This window comes from Ananas comosus, linkage group 18 (assembly GCF_001540865.1).
Source record: "Ananas comosus cultivar F153 linkage group 18, ASM154086v1, whole genome shotgun sequence".
Classification (NCBI taxonomy): domain Eukaryota; kingdom Viridiplantae; phylum Streptophyta; class Magnoliopsida; order Poales; family Bromeliaceae; genus Ananas; species Ananas comosus.
The window spans coordinates 4,777,279-4,801,577 of NC_033638.1; the positions used below are offsets into that span (position 1 = coordinate 4,777,279).

At 42.0% G+C, this 24,299-nt stretch overlaps 1 protein-coding gene across 1 annotated transcript; it reads left to right on the forward strand.

Moving 5' to 3' along the window:
- Positions 17,080-21,611, forward strand: LOC109724240 (probable membrane-associated kinase regulator 1). The gene is given in 3 exon segments (XM_020252988.1): positions 17,080-17,195; positions 20,293-20,637; positions 20,639-21,611. Coding segments are annotated over 3 exon segments (1,185 nt in total). The 3' UTR covers positions 21,363-21,611.

The window sequence follows — 24,299 nt, forward strand, 5'->3', positions numbered from 1 at the left end:
AATATAAATCTAACTAGATTAGGATAAATATTTAAATCTATTGGAGATAAATCAATTAAAATTTAAATATTTATTGGAGTAGGAATCCTAAATATATTAGGATTGGGGTACGTTTTGTTGGAGCTTTATAAATAGCTCTTGATGGGATGCTTTTGGAGAGTGTATGGTGAGAAATCCCTTGGGTAGTGTCGTACCAGGAGAGAGAAACCTATATGCTTTGAGTGCACCTAGTGCACGGGTGCACGTAGATAGTTGTCTTCTTTGTGGATTTATAGAAGACGAGAGAAGGGTAGAAGAGATTCAGAAAGAGGGCTCGGGTTGTAACTACTCTATTCAGAAAAGGAGTCAGGTGTAATATTCTCTTATTTAATGAATCTTATTTTACTCGCATATTTTCGGATTTGGTTTTTTCTCTTTTTATCTTCGCTACCAGCGACATATGAGCATCTGGTGACCACGTTGCTTTATGGCAAGGAGACCATAAGTGTGGAGTCAGTCACGGCGGCATTTCTCTCGAACGATGACTCAGGAGTCTGGCACGCAAAGTCGGGATATTACTTTGGTAGTGAAAGCGAAGAATGAGGCGGCAATATCAGCGATCGAAGATCAACAGAAGAAGTCGCTATCCGAGCTGGAGTGCTTCTACTGTCATAGGAAAGGACATATAAAGCGCAACTGTCAAAAGCTTCAGAATGATCTGAAGGAGTTAAAGCGACAAAAGGAGAAAACTGTCGTGAACCAAGATGAGACGATATCAACGAAGGGGCAGGCGGCAGAATCGGAGATGATCGATTCTGATGTGCTGTATGCGGCGACCGAAGGTGCTAAAATTTGGATGACGCGTGGGTGCTCGATTCGGCATGTTCCTTTCACGTATGCTCGGAGAAGGAGTCTTTTGCTACCTATAAGGTAAATAAGGATGGAAAGGCTCTGATGGGGAACGGGACGGCGTGCAAAGTTTTGGGAGTCGACACAGTGAAGAACCGAATGCACGATAGGGTCGTGAGGACGCTGACAGGTGTGCGACATGTTCATGGCTTGAAGCGAAATTTGATCTCGTTAGGGGTATTGGACTCGAAAGGTTGCGATTTTTCAGCTTCAGGTAGAGCTATGAGAGTCCGAAAGCGAGATCGGATCATGTGCGAGGCAAACAAGCATGAGAACTTATACGTTCTGAACGGAAGGACAGTCAGAACGGGAGCGAAGGCGATTTGGGTTCTAAAAGTTTGCGGATGTGCAGTCGCTCGAGGCCGAGCGGCGAATGCGGTGACATCGAGCGGAGGAGACAAGCTCAAGATGGAGTTTGTATGGTGAGCTCGATGCAGCGGTTGAAGACTACAAATCCAACTAAGGTGGAGAATATTAGGATTTGGTTAGTTTGTGGTTAAATCCTACTTGGATAAGAATTAATATTTAAATTTATTGGAGATAAATTAAGATTTAAATATTAATTAGAGTATGAATCTAACTAGATTATGATAAATATTTAAATTTATTAGAAATAAATCAATTAAGATTTAAATATTTATTGGAGTAGGGATCCTAAATATATTAGGATTGGGGTACGTTTTTGGTGGAGCTTTATAAATAGCTCTTGATGGAATGTTTTTGGAGAGTGCACGACTGAGAAATCCTTTCGGTAGTGTCGTACCGGGAGAGAGAAACCTATATGCTTTGAGTGCACCGAGTGCACGGGTGCACGTAGAGAGTTGTTTTCTTTGTGGGTTTATAGAAGCGAGAGAAAGGTATGAGAGATTCAGAAAGAGGGCTCGGTTTGTAACTACTCTATGCAGAAGAGGAATCAGGTATAATATTCTCTTATTTAATCAATCTTATTTTACCCGCATATTTTCGGATTTGGTTTTTTCTCTATTTTATGATTGTATCAGCTTTTGCTGAGAAGACGAGTTTATAATAAAAACTCGATTTGACACTTCCATTGCGGAATCCTAATAATCAGTACCGGATCAACAGCAGCTGGTATCGAAGCGGGTTGCGGATTCACAAAATTCGATACTGACGTGAGTACCGAAATTCCAACATCCATTTCCTTAATATCGGGATTCTGCTGAGAATTCTGCAGAGTTTGAGTGTGGAGGTTATAACTAGCCCTATGTAGAAGAGAAAAGTATCCTTTTTCCATACAATTGAACTCTTGAGAATAACTTGGAGCCGCAGTAAATCAGTAAAATAGTATCTAGTAGCTAGTGGTGGAGCTAAGGGCTGGGCCCAGGTGGGCACGTGCCCACCAGTAATTTGCTTTCCTACTTTTTTTTCTTGATAAAATTTAGAACATGCACTATGTGAACGCATAAAAAATTGCATCTCTCCTTTTTTTTATCTTAGAAAATATAAAAATTTAATTATAAAATAGATATTTATTTGTTCATATATTTAAATATTTATAATTTATAATTTTTTAATTAGAGTGTTATTACTCGATAAAATTTATTTATTTGGTTATTTGTTATACTATTTTTATCTTTCTGATTATAGAATAGTTTGGCAGTAGCAATAGTTCAGTAGCCTTTTGTAGTAGTACTTTCAGGCAAGGATTCAAGTGCCGGCCGTGCCACACCGTGTCGGTGCTGCACGTACCGTGCCACCAAGAAAGGGGCACAGTATAGCGGGGAGGACCCCCCTTCCCCCCCCCCCGTGTAAGATCCTTGGTGTTTGGCGGTTGAGGCTTGACGACAGTTCTGGAGAGTGTCGGGACAAGTCTGAGTCACGTTGGCATGAAACAGACGCAAAACGAACTCTGTGCGACGCGAGAGCAGCATTTAGCAAGAAAATCTGTAAATAGCAGTTTCCTACTTGCTGTACCGGTACAGACATCACGGTGTACCGGTACACTGCTCAGGGCTTCACGCAGCTTGCTCTCGGGTTGGCCACTGTACCGGTACACGGGCCCGTGTACCGGTACGCCAAGGTAGGTAGGAGGACTTTTTGGTCTTTTTCCACCTCGTTCGTATTACCCTTTCTCTCTTACTGTATTTAGGCTTGTGTAGAGCTGAGAGAGTGAGTTTTCCATGTCCTTATTCTCCTCTCTCTCTAGCTTGGACCGTGGGCAAGGAGGAGCTCGGGTGGAGTTCGAGTGTCGTCGACGTCGCGCCGCGGTGCCATTCGAGTGTGTCTTCATCGTCGTGGTGCTGCGAAGAGGCTGGGTGAGCGTGGTTTTTCGCCGTCTTCGACGTTGCGCCGATTCTAGAGGGGTTTTCGAGGTGAGTGATCCATAGACATCGCTTCAACTACTTTAAGCTCAAGGATGTTGTTTTTGCAGATTTCCTGCATCGACCGTTGGCGTTTCGGCTCGTGTACGACGTAGGAGCGTCAGATTGCAGTGAGACTTGGTTCGTTGGATTCAGGACTTCGAGAGGAATCCACGAAGCCCAAGATTGCAGGATTTGGTGAAGGTTAGCTTGGTCGAACCTTATTTTACCCTGCTGTTGTTATACATGGACAGAATTGATGGATTTCGATTGTAGAGCTTGGAGTTAGCTCGATTTCTAGACTTGGAGGACTTCGGTCGATCCAGCAGGTTATTCCACAGCTGAGGGAGTTCTTTGCTGCCAGGGATTAGCAATTAAAGTGGGTTTATCATCGGTTTTGCTCCTAAGTATATGTATAGTAAACTTGTATAGTTTCGACTTCGGAATATCCTGTTGTAGCTCAAATTCATCGGTTGGTTTATTGTATGAAAGCTGAATTGAGAGCATGAATAGTAATTAGTTGAATATACATGTTGGACTTGAAATTTGACTTAGAAGAAAACTAGCGATTCGACCTGTCATATGATTCTACTACCTGATTTAGCTCTAGGAGCCGTGGTTTGATTGTATCACTGTTGTTTCAGCGCGGTGGATATCCGGGGTAGTTTAGAATGCATTTACGCTCGGACGGGATGCCGAGCTTGGGTAATATTTAACTGTAGGTTCTACACTGTCTTTTCTGCTCCCTCCTTAAGCTTTTGTGCTTTGTATTCCCGCTGTTAGTGCGCAATTGATACTCAGATAGCTTCTGAAGCTGTTGTGCTTCGTATCCCCGCATGCGCATTTGATACTCAGATAGCTTCGGGAGTTGTCGCGGATAGTATCCACACTGTTGTGTGCTTTTGATACACTGAAAACTTAGGAGCTGTAGTAGAACTGTATCACCGCAGTTTGTTGGTGCTGGATACCCGAAATAGTGTAGAATATAGTTACGCTCGGGCGGAGACGCAGAACTTATTTTTACAGCAGTGTCTAGGCTGCTTCAGACTGTCGGGTGCCGTCAGGATTGACGGTGGACCAGATTGCGGGTTTTGCATCAGCTTGTGCCGAGGGCACGTGAGTCTTGATTGTTAGACCAGTTGAACCCTATTTAATTGATTATAGCCTGTAAGAGCCTGATTGAGCTCAGTAGAGATACGCTTGCATACTCGGTTGGGTAGCGCCCACGAGTGCCACTCCGAAGTCGGGCTTTGTGCGTTTGCGTTGTATAGTGTCCTGGTTGGACTTGCTCTCCACGGACTTGTTAGTGTGGAGGTAGCATTTAGGATTCGACAGGCGGGACGGGTGCGTTCACAGTCCCTGGGACGGGTGTTTTCACAGTCCCTATGGATTTGGGTCTGAGGCTGCATTACTCGACAGATAGTAGTATTGGATCATGTTAGGATAGTGGCATATAGCTGTAGATTTGTTCTAGCTTCCTTTTCTATCACTGAGCTTAGATCTGTAGACTTAGTGGGCCGACCGATGATATTGAGGGCGGCACCCACTGAGGACTACTTGTTTTACAGTAGTTCTCGTGCCCTGTTTTTATCCCGTTTTTGTAGAGCTATCGTCTTCGGCTGCTGCTGTTGTATCTTGGATTTGGCGTATGTATATGGAACTCGGTTTGTTTTTATTACTGGTTCTTCTAGCAGCTCTATACTACTGTTTGTAGTATTGTATGATTTACAGGTACAGCTATGCTTCGTATACAGGAAAAAAATTTTTGTATACGACGGATTTGTCGGCGTGCTCGGGGAACGTGTAATCCGGGGCGTGACACACCGTACCGCGGTATGTGGGGTCGTGCCGCACGAGACAGAGCGGCACGACGATGCGTGTCGCGGCACAGTGTCGTGCCGGCACTGTGCATTTTTTTTTTATGTTTTGTTTTATTTTTGGGGTAGCCGAAGTATTCTGGATACCCTACAACCCCCAAAATATATTGCAAATCGAAAATCTAGGCAAGTCAAAAGAATTATAATTTAATTTTTTTGTTTATCAATATAGGGCAAATTTTTAATTTACATATCCAATCCCTCCGCTTCCATCATAGGCATCCATCTTTTCTTCACAAATTATTTTATCAAAATTTGTCGCAAAGTGAAACTTTTACCAAATTGGGGAAACAAAATCGAACTCAATAAACAAATTTTAAGGCACATCAAATATAAAATTTTATTTTTGCGTTATAAAATTGAAAATACTGATAAAATTAAAAGTTAAATTAAATTAATTGATACTTAAATTATTTAATTTATTTGAAAAATTATTTTTTTGTATTTTATAAAAGAAAGACAGTAATATAGTCAAAAGAAAAAAGAAAAAAAAAAGATGTCTTTACATTTTAAAAATTTTAATCTGCAAAATTTCTATTTTGCATCAGATATAGTTGTACTTTATATTTAAAAAAGTTTACAACTATGTTAATTAATGAGTATAGTAAGCTATACATAGCAAATATTCATAATTATTTTATTAAATCTTTCAAAATAATATTATAAGAGTTTATTGAAATAAAAAAAATAAAATAAGTCCATGCCAAAGCGTACCAGTAGGAGGTCATGCGTATCCATTGGCACGCAAGCGTACCATGTGTCACGCCCCACAATCGCCTATTTGGCCGACTTGGGTACGCCGAACAGACACCGAACGGGCAGAGTTTTTCCTGTCCGCCCAAGGCTCAACAATGATCATGTACATCTAGTTGCCCAGGAATAACATCACCAATATACATGATACCACGCTAGTAATCATACAAGCGAGCAAGAGAGAAAATCTAACTATTACATTTGACATTCAACCATTTTTACAAGTTTCCACCAATGAACATAAGTTGTTTTACTACTTGCATCCAAAATGATACATAAGGTTTACGACTCCTCATAATACATGAATATCTCTAGCAACCTCACCAAAATACATAAATCTCTCAAAAGGAAACTCCCAAAATGGTGCCTAACTCTAATGCATATAGGTGGTCGCTAGCTAATTAGGGCGCTATGTCCTTATCGCGGTCCTCAACCTGTCCACCTAAACTCAGCCCTGCAACAAAGTGGGATGAGAACTAATAAATAGCTCCCAGTGAGTTCGGCTACCAACGCCGCCGATTTTTTCACTAGGTCTAAGCAGGCAAAAGTAGAAGGGTTAGCCAATTAATAATATTCCTATCATGCTACTATGCCTTTACAATATGAACAATAAGCAAGTAAGGTAAATAATAGTAGCAACTACTATGCTCATGATGCATGACATTTACCTTTGTTTTCATAACCCAATCAATCCGGCTTACCCGAAGGTTAAGCCTCGACTCACAACCAAATCCCTACTAATCGTGAGAAGCAACCATACACTCACCCGGGACCGTCTGCGGGACAGCTACGTTAGTCCCTACTGTGAAGTACTTCGAAGACCACGCTTGGGTGGAGTGACCACCGCCAAGCAAAACAGACGAATGTGAGTATAATCCAATCCTCTAAACCGAGGATACCCTACCAACTAGTGGTAATCAAATCCGGGAACACCAATCCCAATACTTATAACTTGAGTAGTCACATTGTTTCTAGCCAAATGTCACAAGACTACAATGTCTCTAACTAATGCCACAATGTTACCTTTGTCTCTAGCTAATGCCACAAGGTTACATTTGTTTCTAGCTAATGCCACAATGTTATGTTTACATTTCATGTCAAGGTCGCTTCTAATGCCCCAATGTTCAAGTCCTTATTCATGTCAATATAGAGTTTCTTTGTTTTCGACCCAATTCTCATACTCTTAGCCACTATGAATCATATCATGCTTCCACATATACCATAAGAGAATGCAAGAATTGAAAATAACAAGCATCTACTCTACAATGCATGTATAGTATATATGAACAAATGCATGGCAATGAAGGAACTTAGACATAAAGAGAAATCCGGATGTTCCGGATAGCACCCCCCAGCTCTAAATGATGTTGAGGTGCTTGGATTCTAATTTCGTGATTTGTGGACATCGCCTCGGCCTTCCAGGTGGAAACGAAGCAAAAACGGTCCTTTTCTTCGATTACCCGTCACCCGAGTCGTAGGAACTTCGATTTGAGTTGCCCACAACATTAACTTTACTTTCAATTAGGTTTACAAAGGGTCAATTTAACAATAAACCCTAATTCCACAAAAATCCTAATTTCAACCCTAGAGTTCAATGTCAAAAGCACCATGGTTCCAACAGGGGATTCTAGGGTTATATAGGTCTCTAATCTTGCAAGAGACTCAAAACAAAGAGATTTAGGGCATAAAACCAAGCCCTAGCAAGGATCTTGCAAGAAACCTCACCTTACCCAACTAGCTATCCAAGCTCCACATTGTAGGAGAGCTCTAGATCTTCCAAACTCCAAGAATCTCCTTTAATGTCCTCCAAATCTCCTCCAAATCACCTTGGGGGAGAGCTCCTAGAGACAGAGAGGAAGAAAAATGGTGTTGGAGGTGTTCTCTTGGCTGTGAACAAGAGATGAGGAATGGGGTTTTTTTATAAGCCTCCACAATTGCAAAATAGCCCTCCAACTCCCTATATTTGCAGCAGCCTACAAACTGCTGTCGTAGTGCAGTGTACCGGTGACACGGGCTGGTGTCACCGGTACGCCATTCAGCAACAGCCAAACCCGAGAGCTGCTGTTCTCGGGTTGCAGCAGGGTAACCTAATGCCGCGAAGCAGCGGCAGATCTTTTTCTAAAATTAAGATTATTCAATACTTCACTAACCAAGACTGCCTTCACTTGGTACACGAGCTACCTGCTAATTCTCTCCGAGACTAGGACGAATTAAAGGATAAATTTCATGAGCAATTCTATAGAACCGAGCCGGAGTTGTCGGTTGCAGATTTGGCTCAATTTAGACAAAAAACAGGAGAATCGGTTGATGAATATTTGAACCGGTTCAAGACGGCTCGAAGCCGATGTTTTGTAAGGATGCCGGAATCAGAATTTGCCAAAATGGCATTTAACGGCATGCATTTTAAAATTAAAGATCATTTTGAGGATAAGTTCTTTCCAAATCTTTTTGATTTAGGAGTTCGAGTTGCTCAATACGAGCAATTTCGAAAAGGGAATAATGAAGATCGGCCTAGATGGAGCCGAAACAAGGATTGGGGTAAAGGGAAAGAGAAAAATATTTCTTTTTTTGAAGAATCCTCGGCTCATGAAGAGCCGAATTCATCTGAAGAGGCAGAAGATTCGGCTGATGAGGCCGAAATCTGTGCTGCCGAGATGGTGAGAAACAGTCAACCGTACAAATGTGCTTTGCTGAAGCATGCAAAATCAAGAGAAGCAAAGGCACAAATATCAGCATTTAGTTATTCATTTGACATAACAAAGACCGATCTTATTTTCGATCGGTTGTTAAAGGATGGACGAATTAAATTACAGAAAGGTCAAACTATACCTCCTGTAGAAGAACTGAAACGCAGAAGATACTACAAATGGCACCATTCATGGAGCTATAAAACTAGCGAATGTACTGCCTTTAAGAGGCAAATTCAAAAAGAGATAAATGAGGATCGGCTGATCTTTGCCGACCAAGAAAATAAAGATATGAAAATTGATAAGAATCCTTTTACATCACAGGTCAACGCCGTGAACATAAAAAGGAAAGGAAAAGCGACTGCGAAAAGGCAGATACAAGAAGAAATAGAGGAGGGTCGGCTCATATTGGCCGACCAAGAAAACGAAAATAAAATAATTAACAAAAGTTCATTTCCATTTCAGGTCAATATGGTGAATATTAAAGGAAAAAAAGTTTTGGACAAGGAGACCGCTGACAACGTGGCCCATGCCAAGAAACACCTTTGGCTATGCATCAGGTGCAAGGCCGAAATGACGAAAAAAGACTGGGAAGCCATTGTGAATGCCAAGAAAAAGGGGAACGAATGGAATGAGCTGATGGCGTTCCCTGAGGATTGGGATGACATTCCTGATGGCAAAGACCAAGAAGAAGAATGCTCGGATGTAGCCTCTAATGATACTGAACCGGAAGTAGATTCGGTTCAACGCAAAAAAGATATACTCATGTAGAAGATTCTGCATGATTACTACAACAACAGGTGTGGAGAACGTCATGGCCGATGGGACTACCAGGATAGACCATTCAACTCCAAGCAAAGGTTCCCTGGATATCGGCCAGACTGGCAACAGCAAGCCAGGCCGAGACCAGAACCGGAATTTGAAGGAATGACCGAGGGGGACATAGAATTCCTCGGTCGGAGGCTAGTCAACGAACTCGACATTCAGCCTTGGCCGAGACCATGGGAAAGAAGAAAAATTCTAAAAAATCATTTAAGAATAGTAAAAGTACCGGCAAACGTGCCAGTGGACGAATGGCACGAAGTCGAAGTTAAACCATCAGCCAGATGGCAGGGGCCGATGTTAACAAAAACCCAAAAGCATCGGCAGCAGAGGGTGCAAGCCGAGGCACGTCAACATTATGAAGAGGCGAAAGGGATGAGGCTCAATGTATGGAGACGCCTGGATGAGCAGCCACACCCTTTTCGTCCGATGAGGAATGACCATGAGGCAGGCGGCTCATCGCCTGCCCTACAGTTGAAGTCAAGAATAAAACGGCCAACTGAGGCCGAGTTAAAAGAGAAAATGACCAGGAGGGAGTTGGAAGATAAAATAGCTTCCCTCGAGACAATGATAAAGAGAGAAAGGTGGCCTCCTAAAGAGAGGGAGGTCCGTATGGAAAGCGACTCCTCAGCCGAAACGGCCAAGGAGTCAGAAGAGAAGAAACAGAGAGTCAAAGGAAAATCGGCTGACGAATCACCGGCCGAGGTGAATATGGTAGACGCTCTGCCTCAATCCTTCAAAGCAGAATTTGTTGAGTACGAGGAATTCAGAGAAGAAGAAGAAAATGGGATTACCGTAGCCCAATTGCAGCTAGAGGATGTTCGACAGGCCGATGCTGTGGTTTTTGGGAAACCATCGGCCATGCAGAAGAGGTTCATCAGGCCTCTCTTTATAAAAGCTTTAATAGAAGGCCGGCCGGTAGGCCGAGTTATGGTAGACGGCGGCGCTATGGTCAATGTGATGCCTACTTCTTTTTTCAGGAAGTTGGGCAAAGATGAAGACGAATTGAAGCCCACCGATTCAATTATGACCGATTTTACAGGAAACGGTCAACAAGCTCGAGGAGTGCTCACCACCGAACTCACGGTAGGTTCAAAAACTCTAAAAACTGCGTTTTTCGTAGTGGATGCAGATAGCCACTACAATTTGCTTTTGGGAAGAAATTGGATACACTCAAATGAGTGTGTACCCTCTACACTCCACGAAAAATTGTTCCAGTGGATAGGAGATAAGGTGGAAGAAGTCGGGGCCGAAGGACGACCTCAAATGATAGATGTCAACATGGAGGACATCGGCAACACCAATTGGACCGATGCTGATTCGGATCAGATTTCGTTTGTGAGAGTGACGGAGGAGGGGATTCAATTAATTCTCTCCAAAGACATCAATGCTATGGTGGCTGATGAGAAGCCACCTAAATAGTTAAAATGGAGTCCCAAAAATCGAGAATAGAGGCTGGGCATAAGCCTCTACAAGACGAGCCGATCAACAAGATCGGCTATGGAGATGATTCGGCTGCTATAGCCGATGTGATAGCACCCGACAATTCGGCCAATAAGGCCGAAGAAGCCATAAAGGATTCGGCTCATAAAGCCGAGGAAGAAAGCCAAATGAAATCGGTCTTTGAGACTAATGAATCATATGAGATGAATAGGCAAACAACGAAAATGAAGCTAGAAGAATCGCCTATTAAAGCCGGCGAAAAAAAGCTGGAGACCCAGGATTTGTTGATAGAAGTAAACCTAGGGTCCTATGAAGATAACAGGCCGACGTTTATAAGTTCCAAGCTGTCGGCTCAGCAACAGGAAGAATTGAAGAAACTGTTGAAGGAATACAAGGACTGCTTCGTCTAGAGCTATGAAGAAATGTTAGGTCTAAGCCGAGAGATCGTAGAACATCGGCTGCCCATCAAAAAAGGGTTCAAGCCTTTTAGACAACCGGCTCGTAGGTTTGAGCCGAGTATTGTACTTCAAATTAAAAATGAAATTGAAAATCTTTTAAAGGCCGGATTTATTAGAGCGGCCCGTTATGTTGATTGGGTGTCTAATATAGTTCCAGTGCGTAAAAAGAATGGCAAACTTAGAGTTTGTATTGATTTTAGGAATTTGAATTTAGCTACACCTAAAGACGAATATCTAATGCCAATAGCCGATATGTTAGTAGATTCGGCTGCAGGTAATGAGATACTGTCCTTTATGGATGGACATGCTGGTTATAACCAAATTTACATTGCTGAGGGAGACATGGCTAAAACGGCTTTTAGATGCCCCGGTTCAATTGGAACCTTTGAATGGGTTGTTATGCCGTTCGGCTTAAAAAATGCCGGAGCTACTTACCAGAGAGCAATGAATTTTATTTTTCATGATTTAATCGGCAAAAAGTTGGAAGTATATATCGATGATATAGTTGTAAAATCCCAATCACAAGCCGAGCATTGGAGCGATTTGAAACTCGCCTTTGAGAGAATGAGAAAATATAATTTAAAAATGAACCCTTTGAAATGCGCTTTTGAAGTTTCTGCAGGAAACTTTTTGGGATTTTTAGTGCAGAAAAAAGGGATCGAAATTGATAAAAATAAGGCGAGAGCAATACTAGAATTACCGCCACCCAAGTGCAAAAGGAGCTACAAAGTTTGCTGGGAAAGATTAATTATCTTCGGCGGTTTATATCTAACTTAGCTGGAAAGATCGAGGTTTTTACTCCATTACTTCGGCTGAAAGATAAAGAAGAATTCATTTGGACAGAGGAACAGCAGGAGGCATTCGAAAATATAAAAAGATACTTATCAAATCCTCCAGTATTGGTACCTCCGAAGACAAATCAGCCGATGAAATTATATATATCGGCTGCAGAAGAAAATTTGGGATGCTTATTAGCTCAAGAAAATGAAGAAAATGAAGAACAAGCCATTTATTATTTAAGCTGACGTCTTTTAGATACTGAAAAAAGGTATTCGGCTATTGAAAAGCTATGTTTGGCTTTATATTATTCATGTGCGAAGTTAAGATATTATATTTTACCAACTGAAGTATCGGTAATATGTAAAACCGACTTGGTAAAATATATGTTATCTAAACCAGTATTAAGGGGGCGAATCGGAAAGTGGATATTAGCTTTATCCGAGTTTTCTCTTAATTATGTTCCCGCCAAAGCTGTTAAAGGTCAGGCTATAGCCGACTTTCTGGCTGATCACCCATGTGTAGAGATTGTGGAGCCGAAACAGAGTTTAATCGGCTGTCAGCCTTGGGTGTTGTATTTTGATGGTTCAAAAACAACCAAATCTGCAGGAGCAGGGATAGTAATACAATCTCCTGAAGGTTATGTTTCTCAATTTGCATTTGAATTAGATTTCGGCTGTTCTAACAACCAAGCCGAATATGAGATCTTGATAATCGGCCTCGAAATATTGCAAGAATTGAAAGCAAAATCAATCAAAGTCATCGGTGATTCACAGTTGGTGATCAAGCAGGTTAATGGAGAATACCGATGTGAGAATCCAAATTTGCAAAATTACTTGAAGAAGACAATAGAACTATTATGCAATTTCGGAGAAGCCGAATTTGAACATTTGAGCAGATATGAAAATGAAAAGGCAAATGAATTGGCCCAATCGGCTTCAGGATACATAGAGCCGAAGTCAAAGTTAATAGTAATACAGAGGAGATTACTACCTTCGGTTCATAGACGAGAACCGATTATAGCTCCTATAGGAGTGAAAGAAGATTGGAGAAAGCCATTAATCAAATATTTAGAGGATCCTAATATAAGGGTCGATTATAATATTCGAAGAAGAGCTCTCGGCTATTGTTTGTTGGATGGTCAACTTTACAAAAGAACAGCCGAAGAAGTTCTATTAAAATGCTTAGGGCCCGAAGAAGCTCTATTAGTGATGGGAGAAACACATGAAGGAATATGTGGAACCCATCTAGCAGGAAAAAAGTTAAGATGGACAATTCGGCATCTAGGATATTATTGGCCGACTATGCATCAAGATTGCATAGAGTATGCTAAGGGTTGCCAAGAATGTCAATTTCATGGCTCGATACAGAGGGTTCCTGCCTCTGAGATGTACGCCATAATTAAACCATGGCCTTTTCGGGGTTGGGCCATAGATTTAATTGGAGAAATTCAGCCGAATTCTTCGGTTGGTCACAAATTTCTAATAGTAGCCATCGATTATTTTACTAAGTGGGTGGAAGCCAAACCTACTCGGTTGGTTACTCAAAAAGAAATTGTCGATTTTGTAGAAGACCATATAATTTATCGCTTTGGAATTCCCGAGACAGTCACAACCGATCAAGGGACAATGTTCACAGGAGGACAGTTCGTTCGGTTCATCGAGTCTCGAAAGATAAAGTTGCTTCATTCTTCGCCTTATTATGCCCAGGCAAATGGACAAGTAGAAGCAGCAAATAAAATAATTATCAACCTTATGAAGCGACATATCGGAAAACACCCGAGAAAGTGGAATGAAAAACTTTCCGAAGTATTATGGGCATGCCGAACTTCAGTGAAAACGGCAACAGGGATGACACCGTTTCAGTTAGTTTACGGTCATGAGGCCGTAATTCCAGCCGAAATAACAGTTCCTTCTTTGAGGATAGAAAAACAAAAAGATTTGTCGGCTGATGAATATAGTAGTTTAATGATGGACAAAGCAGAAGAAGTATGTGATACTCGGCTGATAGCTTTAGACAATATACAAGCATACCAAAGCCGAGTGCGTAGCGCATACAATAAGAAAGTTCGATCAAAGACATTTGTCGTCGGTGATTTAGTACTTCGGCTGATTTTTCCAATCGGTCAAAAAGATCGAATGTATGGAAAATGGTCCCCAAATTGGGAAGGACCATTTCAGATTAGCCGAATCACAAGAGGAAACGCATATTATTTACAAAGCAGAGATGGGTCAGAAAATGAAAAACCAATTAACGGAAAATATTTAAAGAGATATTACCCATCCATGTGGGAGAATAATTAAAATCAGAGTTAGAATATTACAAGCCGAATCAGGACAATAAGTCTTTGAGTTGATTCCATTCGGCTATGAGATTGGCTTGGGCGGTCTCAGCAGCTTTCCTTCGGCGCTTCATCAAAGGATGGACTTTGTAAAGTTGAGAAAGCTCCTCTTTAAGCCTTATCCCTTCTTCCTTTTTGGACTTCAGTAGATCTTTTAGTTGAAGTCGGCGCTCAGAGGTTTGTGCGAGAGTAGATTCGGCTGCGGCTAACTCTTCTTTAAGAGTAGAAATCCGTTGTTGTAGAGCCGATTCTTGATCAGCCAATTCCTTATCCTCTTGATGCACTTCAGTAGGCGGAGCTGCTATATCAGGGATATTCTTTTTAAAATGATCAACACGATGAAAAAGTTGATCTAAAGCTACAAGTTCGGCGCCCAAAGATCGCTGTCGAGCCAAAAAAGATGAAAGTTAAAGTGATAAGGTTGCTACAAAATATTTTATGCCGGGAGTAATATCTAATTGATTGGCCAAATCAAGTAAAAGGGCATATAGCTGGTCAAATTGTTCTGGATTCTGAGCTAGACCAGAAATACCAATGCTATACATTTTAAGGCATTCATCGAACTTATTCTGGGTGTCTGATGAAATGGTAATGGTCGAAGAATCATCCTCTTCATTGGAGCTGGGGCTTGAAATAAAAAGAGAATGAAGAATCGCAGATAAAGGATCATCAGCAATAGGGGAAGAAGCTCCCTGGGGTGAGCGGGGAGGAATAGTGCTTGTGTCTTCAGAAGTTCGCCCGAGAGGTATGTTTATCTGTTCATCCCCTGTAGTTGATGTCGGGGCAGGAGCAGAAAAAGATGATGCAATCTCACTGGGTAACGGCGTCGTGCTCGCTGTTTCAACAGATTTCTTCTTCTTTTCCATTCCTTTCTTTTTCTCGAGACGGGCTTCCCTGCGAAGCTGCCGTTCCATCTGCATCTTCGAATAATGAGCAAAATGGGCTCGTTCAGGAGAAGACTGTAGTTTAAAAGAAAGTAATAAATAATTAAGAAATATTCTTTTCGTACAACCAGTTAATTTGGTTTACCCTGACATCAATCGTTTCGGTTGGAACAGCGGTAGCCAAAGAGGGTGTAGTAGCTTCTTTGGATGGAATGTCAGTCGAAGGAATATCCTCGGCTCTGTCTTTAGTGGTATCAGCCGAAGGGGTACTTTCGGCCTGTTGGAATTTTCTTTTAACCACTGACTTACGCCGTTTGGAAGACGACGGGGGAGTGACTTGAACAACTTCAATCGGTCTTTTGTCTGAAGCTGAGATCGATGGAGAAGCAGGAATCGACTGAAAACAGAAATAAACAAAAATGGTGAGCAAAAAAAAATAATTATGATTAAGATGAGTGGAAAAATGATATTTTACAGAGGAAGAAGGCGGGGCATCAGAAATAGTGTCTAGTGGAGACTCAATCTCGGTTAGAGAATCTCTGCTCGGAGTGGTGGCTGTGTATAAAATAAAAGATAAGTTACAGCCATATTAGAAGGAAATTATAAACAAAAATTAGATGACTGACCAAATGGATGGATGATTTTACGGAGTGCTCGAGGCAGAGAAAGATCATAGGAGCGGTCAGTAAACTGATCCCACATGGTAGCATAACCGGCGAGGGCTACCCCTGTATAGTTCGGACGGAAGCTTGCCAGCTAGAAGAAGGGTCTGAGACGATTCCCCATAGCCGAAAGCTTGTCAGCTTCAAATATGCTCTTGGTGGGAGGACGATGATCGGCTGTGTTGGCCGTAAAAAATTTAGAAGGGGCCGGGATCGGCTAAACGAACCCAAATTGCCGTGCCACATACTGAGGAGAATAAACCTCAGTACTCGGCAGTAGTTTCGAACGTGATTTAAGCCCCACATGAAGGTCCCGAGGGGCTAGATACGAATACCATACATCTGAATGTTCACCGGCGCGAGAAGAAGATAACTCGCCCTGAATGGCTTCAAACCGAGCCAGAAACCAAGAGAGGCCGGTGAGACGATCAACAAATGGAGCCCAAAAAATAGCTGAATCAGAGGCTGGCTCATAAAAAGCCTTAAAATAAGTAAGAAAATCAGAGGATTGACCAGAGGTCATCGGCTGCGGACAACCGAGGGCTAGCCCATAAGAATCAAATTGGGCAGCTGAAGTCGGATTGAAAGAGGATTGGCATAAAGCAGGAATATAGAATTGAAGAAACATTTGCAGAAACCAAAAAACGCCACACCGAGAGCTGATGGCAATGCCATCACCGGAAGGTAGTGGCTTAATAGAATCAAAAACTTTCCTGTAAACGAAAGCAAGGAAATATGGCCCCAAGGCCAATTTATCGCCGTTAGCTAAACCAACGGCGATTGGAACAAAATCTCGGTTAATTTTCTGCGAATGAGTGCAGAAAAGATTGTGGCATAACCAGTATAGAAGGAACGTCGTGTGTTCCTTCCTGGTGACCGGGGCAGGGGATTTACCTGCAAATTTTTGAAAAAATTTAGAATAAGCCAAATCATTTAGATCAAGGTGTGCCTCAAAATCAGACACACCGTCAGGATTGTAGGCCATAGAGAGAGTAATGCCATGAGGGCGTAAGCCAACAATGGCGGCCACATCAAAAAGAGTGAGGGTAAGAGGCCCCCTTTTGAAAAGAAAAACATTAGAAACAGAGGATCAGAAACAAAGAGCAGCGGCTAGAAGAAGATTATCGGCTATAGGAGGGTGCCGAGATAATTGAATTGCTTCATAAATGCCGATTTCTCGCCAGAAGGCGCAAAAAACGGATTCTACTCTATCTAACCAGGCCAAATATGCTTCAGAAACACTTGGCCAGGTTCTGAGACTCTTTCCTGTTGAAGCTGATGAGTACCAAGAATGGAGATGAATAATCCTTTTCCAAGGAAGTCCCTCATCAGAGAAAGGGGAGTCAGTAGAAGATGGTGCATCTACAAGAGAAGGACCTAGTATGAATCTAGATGGATCTAAATCAATGAAAGGTTTGAGTATAGTGTAGTCAAGAGATGGATGAGAAGGAAGAGGAGGAACCAAAGACATTGTTCAAAAGAAGAGAAGAGCCGAAAGAATCGGTTACGAAATGAGAAGAAGGATGAAGGAGACAAAGAAGAGGTTTTAGTGAAGGATATGAGGAAAAGAAATAAGAATTGGATGAGACAAAAAAAATGGGAAGCTTGAGGAAGAAGAAAAGGCCGTCATATTGAACTGTCGCTTCGATTACGAGTCCCAAGGTCGGCTGTAATGATGAATAGACAGCGGCAATTAAGATGAGTTAATTAATGCCGCACATGAGACAAAAGTAGAGAATGCGATCGGGGCCGTAAAGAAGAGAATAAACGACTTAGATTAAACCGTACAGAAGATCGTAGTGCAGAATACGTCAGAGAATTTGAATTTGATTGGACCGAGAAATATGCCTCGGATCAAGTCCGCTTTCGGCAACAGAAATTGTTTGAGACGAAAAAAGTAACGCCAGCTACCGAAGCATCGCTTCGAAAACTGGCGAGGGGACAATTGTTGACCAGTTAGGCGCGAACAATTGGCACGCCGGGTCCATATCCGTAAGACGGCTAAAACGGTAGACCTAGAGTACACCGGACGCATACGAGCCGCACTGGACCGAGGAGTTATAACAACGACAAGCAGTTACGAGCGGTTCCGATCGGCCGAAGGTGGTCCTACGAATCAGGAGATAGTGGCTGATCGTGCAAGAGCAATAACTGATGCAAAGGCGGTTCTATAAATAGGCATACGATACTCTGAAAAAGGGTCTTCGCCCCTGCGCACAAAAGACCACCTTTATTTTTCTACATCTTTCTATTCTCGCATTTACTGCTTTCCTTAGGAGTAGTTTCAGTAATTTAACATACTCGGAGTCTGTCTGCCGTACGGGCATCACTCCCCTGTTTCCATACTTGGAGTCTGTCTGCCCTACGGGCATCACTCCTCTATTTGTGTACTTTTTCTTTTGCTATTCATCTTCGGCTCTTCCTGCCGATCAGATCACAAGTTGTTTGGCCATTCGGCTCGTTTCTTAGTCGAATTCTAGGCTTCCCCTCTCCATTCGGCTCATCCTGCCGAAGCGAATTTACTGCGGAGGTTTTCGAACCCGGCTGATTCTATCCCTCATCGGCCTAATCGCTTGATCCTCTGTGGGCGCATACTTCGAGGGTCATAATCCGCAGCCGTCTCGCATCCCGATGATCTTTCCGAGAAAAATTATTGACCGGGTCAAGGGTCTGGATATTCGGCACGCAACAATTTGTATGCCTTAGGGACCAATAAAAGTTTTATTTTTCTCACAAACAGAAACGAAAGAAAGAAAAGGGGTCATCTGACCCAGCTCGTTCCATATATGGCGTCACTTATTCTCGCTGGAGAAGCAAAAGAAATAGGGTTTGCATGATCCGTGGGCATTCCGTGCATGCTATTACTGTTTCTCATTTATAAAATTAGGAAAAAAAACAACACGTAAAAAATAAAATAACTAATATGTAAAAGTACAAAGGGTAACTTGCACCTTTGGGGCTCAAACTATAAAGTAAAATATTTTGATCCTCAAATTTTAATTTATAGTAAATTTTAATTTAAATTTTTAAAATTATCGTAATTAAGTTTAACAATCTAATTTAGTTATTTAAATATTAACATATTATTAATATAAAAATATTATAATATTTTAATTATTATTACATTATCAATCACGTATTTTCACATCAATTTTAGTTAATAATTTATCAATATTTTACTAACTAAACTATTTATGAAATTTAATGATACTAATTTTAAAAAATTTTGATCAAATAATTATAATAAACTAAAATTTAAAAATTAAGGTTTCACGTGACTAATAGCTTTGAGAACCAAATGTGCAATTTATCCAAATATTAATAAAGTAAAATATTTGTAAGAAAAATATCTAGTTGGGAAAGCATTAGGCCTTTCCGATTTGGCATTAGTGTTCAGATCTTTCTTAAAGCGTGAGATGGGTTCTTTGTCCTATATATGATGACTTGCATTAAGACAGGCTAGACTAATAAATTACCAATCTCTCTCTCTCTCTCTCTCTCTCTCTCTCTCTCTCTCGGTATGTGATTATGTGAGTTGCATAACTTGCATTGAATACTTTGTTTGGGGATTTTTTTTGCAAATAGCCTCCTTACAAATTTTTTTTTGTAAATTGGGCTTGTCAAAAATTTATTTGCAAAAATAGTTCTGGCCCCGCCACGCAAGCGCCACGTCAGCGCCACGCGGGCGGGGCTGTGCCAAATGGTTAAGTTGAAAACGGTGAATCATTCACCGTGTTCAATACAAAGTTTTTGTATTGGACACGGTGAATGATGAATAATTCATCGTGTCCAATACAAAATAGCTAAGATCGAAATATTTGTATTGGACACGGTGAATGGTTCACCGTGTCTAATACAAATACTTCCAACTTAGCCATTGTTGGGGTATTTGTATTGGACACGGTGAACCATTCACCGTGTCTAATACAAAAATCTTGTATTAACACGGTGAATGGTTTACCGTGTTTAACTTAAACATCTGGGCCCGTCCTGCCCGCGTGGCGCTGACGTGGCGCTGACGTGGTAGGGACAGGACTATTTTTGTAAATAATTTTTGGACGAAATTATTTTTACAAATAAAATTTGTCAAGACGCTATTTGAAAAAAAAAAAAAAAAAAAAAAAAAAAAGCCCTTACTTTGGTAATTAGGAATCTCTCTCTCTTGGCTAGCCATGTGACCCATTTCCCACTGCCAACCGTACACATCAAACCTCGCTCCATCACCAACTCCCAACCCAATATATTATTGAAAATCTCACTCCTCTCTGCCGCCCGTCCCAGTATTTTTTTCCCTCTTACATATCTCTCTCCAAACTCTCAAACCTTTCCTCTTGACTGTCTTCGTCATCTTCGACGCAGTTGCAGTGAGACACGCACAGAGAGAGGGGAGAGAGATGGGGAGGTCAAGAGGAGGCAGCGGCGACGGACTTCGAGTTCGCGGTGTCGCTGTCGCCGACGTCGAGGCGGCCGCTGGCGTTGTCGTCGCAGCAGCTGTGCCCGGCGGACGAGCTGTTCTACAAGGGGCAGCTGCTGCCGCTCCAGCTGTCCCCCCGCATCACCATGGTGCGCGCCCTCCTCCTCGCCTCCTCCTCGTCCTCCGCATCCTCCGACACCACCACCGCCACCACCGCCTCCCGCGACTCCAACGGCAGCACCTCCTCCTCCTTCTCCGCCGAGCTCTCCGCCGCCGACTCCTCCGCCCGTCCCAGCTCCGCCACTGACGACGCCCCTCCCGCCGCACCCGCCGAAGCGCGGCCCCAAATACCTCTCCTCCTTCGCCTCCCGCTTCTCCTCCGTCTTCCTCCACCGCGGCGGCAGCAAGAAGGACCACCACCTCGCCGACCTCCACGACATCCCCCTTTCCTCCTCCTCCTCCTCCAGATCCGCCAATTATTCCTCCTCTTCCTCCTCGTCCACAAAAGAAGTGATCAAGAAGTACGTCAAGAAGGTGAAGCCGCTGCTCTACGAGAAGCTGTCATCGCTGCAGCAGATCAGGCAGCAGCAGAATCAGCATGATCAGCAGAATCGAAACAAGAAATCCTTCACATTCTCCATCAGAAAGGATAAGTCCGCTGCCAAACGGGCCAACGGCGATCGTGGCAGCGACGGAATCTCCGACGGCAGCGGTCGGAGATCGAAAATCATCTACATGCACTCCAACTCGTTCTCCGGCAACCTCAAGTTCCCAAGAAAGAAGTCCAGCGCTGCCAGCTGCCCCTCTTCGATGCGCTCGTCGCCAACGCACTCCGGACTCCTCTCCATAGGCGGCGGGGTCAGCGGTGGCTTCCCAGATCTCAATCGAGCTCTTTCGTCGTCGGCGAGCTCGTCGTCCATGGAGGAGCTGCAGAGCGCCATACAGGGCGCCATCGCGCACTGCAAGAGCTCCATGATTCAAACAGCTAATCTTCAGAAGAAGTCGGCGTCCGCTGCAGTAAACAACGACGACTAATTTATAAGATCCGCGGATCCTAATGAATTGACGACGATCATCAAAAAAAAGTTTCAGTTTTTACTCCTTTTGTACGTGTTTAGCTTGGGAAAATTAGAGGTAATTGAAACTTGTAGTTAGTGGTGGATCTATGTTAAGTGTTGATTCGCTTCTGATATTTGCTCGATTGGTTCGTGTACTTTGCTGTCAATTTTGTGTGGGATCATACATCTTTGAAAGATCAATGAAATTATCTTGCAAATTATTTAAGCAGGTTCAATCAGATTAAGGTGCTTAATTTTCTCATAACAGCACTTGCCACAATTAAATTTTCTCATAACAGCACTTGCCGCAATTAATTTTTCTCATAACAGCACTTGCCGCAATTAATTTTTCTCATAACAGCACTTGCCACAAGCCAAATTAATTAAGGAAGGCGATCCAATCTTGGTCTGGCTCTGTTCGCAGAAAGGGCATCTGCATCTGCACTCTGCAGATGGGTGACGCCGGTGGTAGACAGACAGGAGGCCAGCAGCGGCACGAGGCATGCCAGGGGGGGACAGTGCCGAGCTGGCTACACTGGTTATCTGTTATTTATTAATCATTACTAACCCTCGTCACAGGAAAAAATTCTAGAATACAACGAATATATTAGTGACGTGGCGTAACAAATCAATCAAATATCTCTTTTTATGAGTATATGTTCCATCATGATTGTAAAAAAATATTTTTATTGTACTTTTATTTGAAAAAAAGGAATGTGATTGACTTGTTATTAATGACGTGGTGCAAGTGTGACAGTGTAGATTTCCTCCGTCACATAGTACAATACTGTGGAGAGAAATAATCATAATTTTAGAAAAAATATTATATTTTAAATATTTTTGTTATGAAAAAATTGGAAATTTTAGTTTGTCCAATACAAAAAATCAATGACGAAGAAAGCCAAAAAATAAAATCTAAGCGAAATGCACTCTTCCATGCTACTTTGTGCCAATACAGGACGGCAAGCAAAATCAGATTAGCAAAATTAGATTATATATATTGGGATAATATCCTATATACTCCTCACACGTTTGAAAATATTAATTTACTCCTCTTTTTTTTTTCTTTTTAGAATACCCCTCATATGTTCCACCGTTATTACAAAATACTCCCGCAGTTATCTCCTGTTAAGTTAACTTGGGTTAAGCGTGAGTTAAATATCTACCACAGTTAAAAAAAATTAAAATATCAATTTTACCCTTAACTTAAGGGCAAATAAGAAATGTTGGTGACGGTAGAGGGTTATATTGGAAAAAACTAAAAGTCAAAATACTTTTTGTGCCATTAACTTTAAGGGCAAATAAGAAAGACAGTGAAGGTGGAAGGGTACATTTGAAAAGGCAAAATAGTAATTTTACAGAAATAACAGAGTTAATTAACAGATTTTAACTCTAGGGGTATATTAGAAATAGGTTGGAACGTAGGAAGGGTATTTTCAATATTAGGCTTCTAAGAGAGGTAAATCGGAAAGTCGGGAACTTTACAGGGGTATATAAGCAATTGCCCCATATATATTTATATAGAGTTCGGTTGCTTGCTTCTGGTAACACAGAATTTGCTGCTACAATTTTTTTCACTATTAGGGATAGTCTCCAAAACAGAGTAATTATCCAATTTACAGTTTATTTTTTATAGCTCTTGAAACATTACAAGAGACATGTTTGTATAAGTTTTGAAATTGTAAAAAAAATAGCAAAATAAGCTCAAAATAGAATTTCTTTGGTGGAAAAAATAGTAAAAATCACTTTTTTTTTTTCCCCCAAAGAACGCATCCAACCTCTTTCCTCTTACCCTTTACATCCTCCACCACCACCTCCTTCTAGACTCCGCCGTTGATACTCACGAGCTCTTCCACTCCGTCAACCGCGCGCCCCTCCACCACCCGACTCTCTACCGCTAGCATCGCGGCCATCCGCCGCCACCACCCTCTACTTCCGCCACCGCCCCCCAACCTCCTACTCTTCTTCTTCTACCTCTACTACCTTCTCCTCCTCGAGATTGTGGTGTTTTTCCTCGTCGTCAGTTGCCGCCTCCATCGCCGCCACCATCTACCTCCGCCGCCGCCGCCCCCCAACCTCCTACTCTTCTTCTTCTACCTCTGCTACGTCCTCGAGATTGTGAAGTTTTTCCTCACCGTTGGTTGTTGTCGCCGCCAACAAGCGTTCCCGCTCCAAGATAGGGCATCGATGAATTTTTCGTACTAGGTTGTCACAGCAGAGGGTGATGACAAAGGTGGGAGGGATGGGGAGATTGTGGGTTTGAGTAAGAAGGTGAAGGTGGTAGGGTTGGATTTGAGCAAGGAGAAGGTGGTGGTAGTGGATTTTTTTTTTTCACATCACATTATTTTTTGGGGATTTGAACCAAACACTAAAAAACAGTGTAAAAAAATTATAGAGTTTTAAAATTTTTGTACCAACATATTACAGCAAAATATAAAACTTTATTTTAAATTCCTATAATTGCCAAACAAACCCTTAGATTTAATACTTGGATCATTTCTACATCTACGACCATGGTATTCCATCAACCACCACTAAATCTAATGGGACCATTATCACCCTAACTCCACAACCCTTTGATTCAAGGGCCAAAAATTCACAAGCACGGATGAGTTGGTGCTATTAGAAGCATTCCTGCCTAGTTCTATATATTGCTCGGCTGGAGTGCTTCTAATAGCACCAAACATTTATTGTTATAAACTTTTCCATCATTAGATTTAGGCTAAATTATAGAAACCTTTCTGTCAATACCCACTTTTTTACTTTTTCTCACCGACTATTAGAAATCTATATTTTACCCCCTTAAAAAAATATATATATTCACTTCGGATGCCACTGTCAGTGTTCCGTTAGGGTTTCGTCTATATCCTATTACTATATTTTTATACCCAAAATACCCTTGTATCCCTTCTCT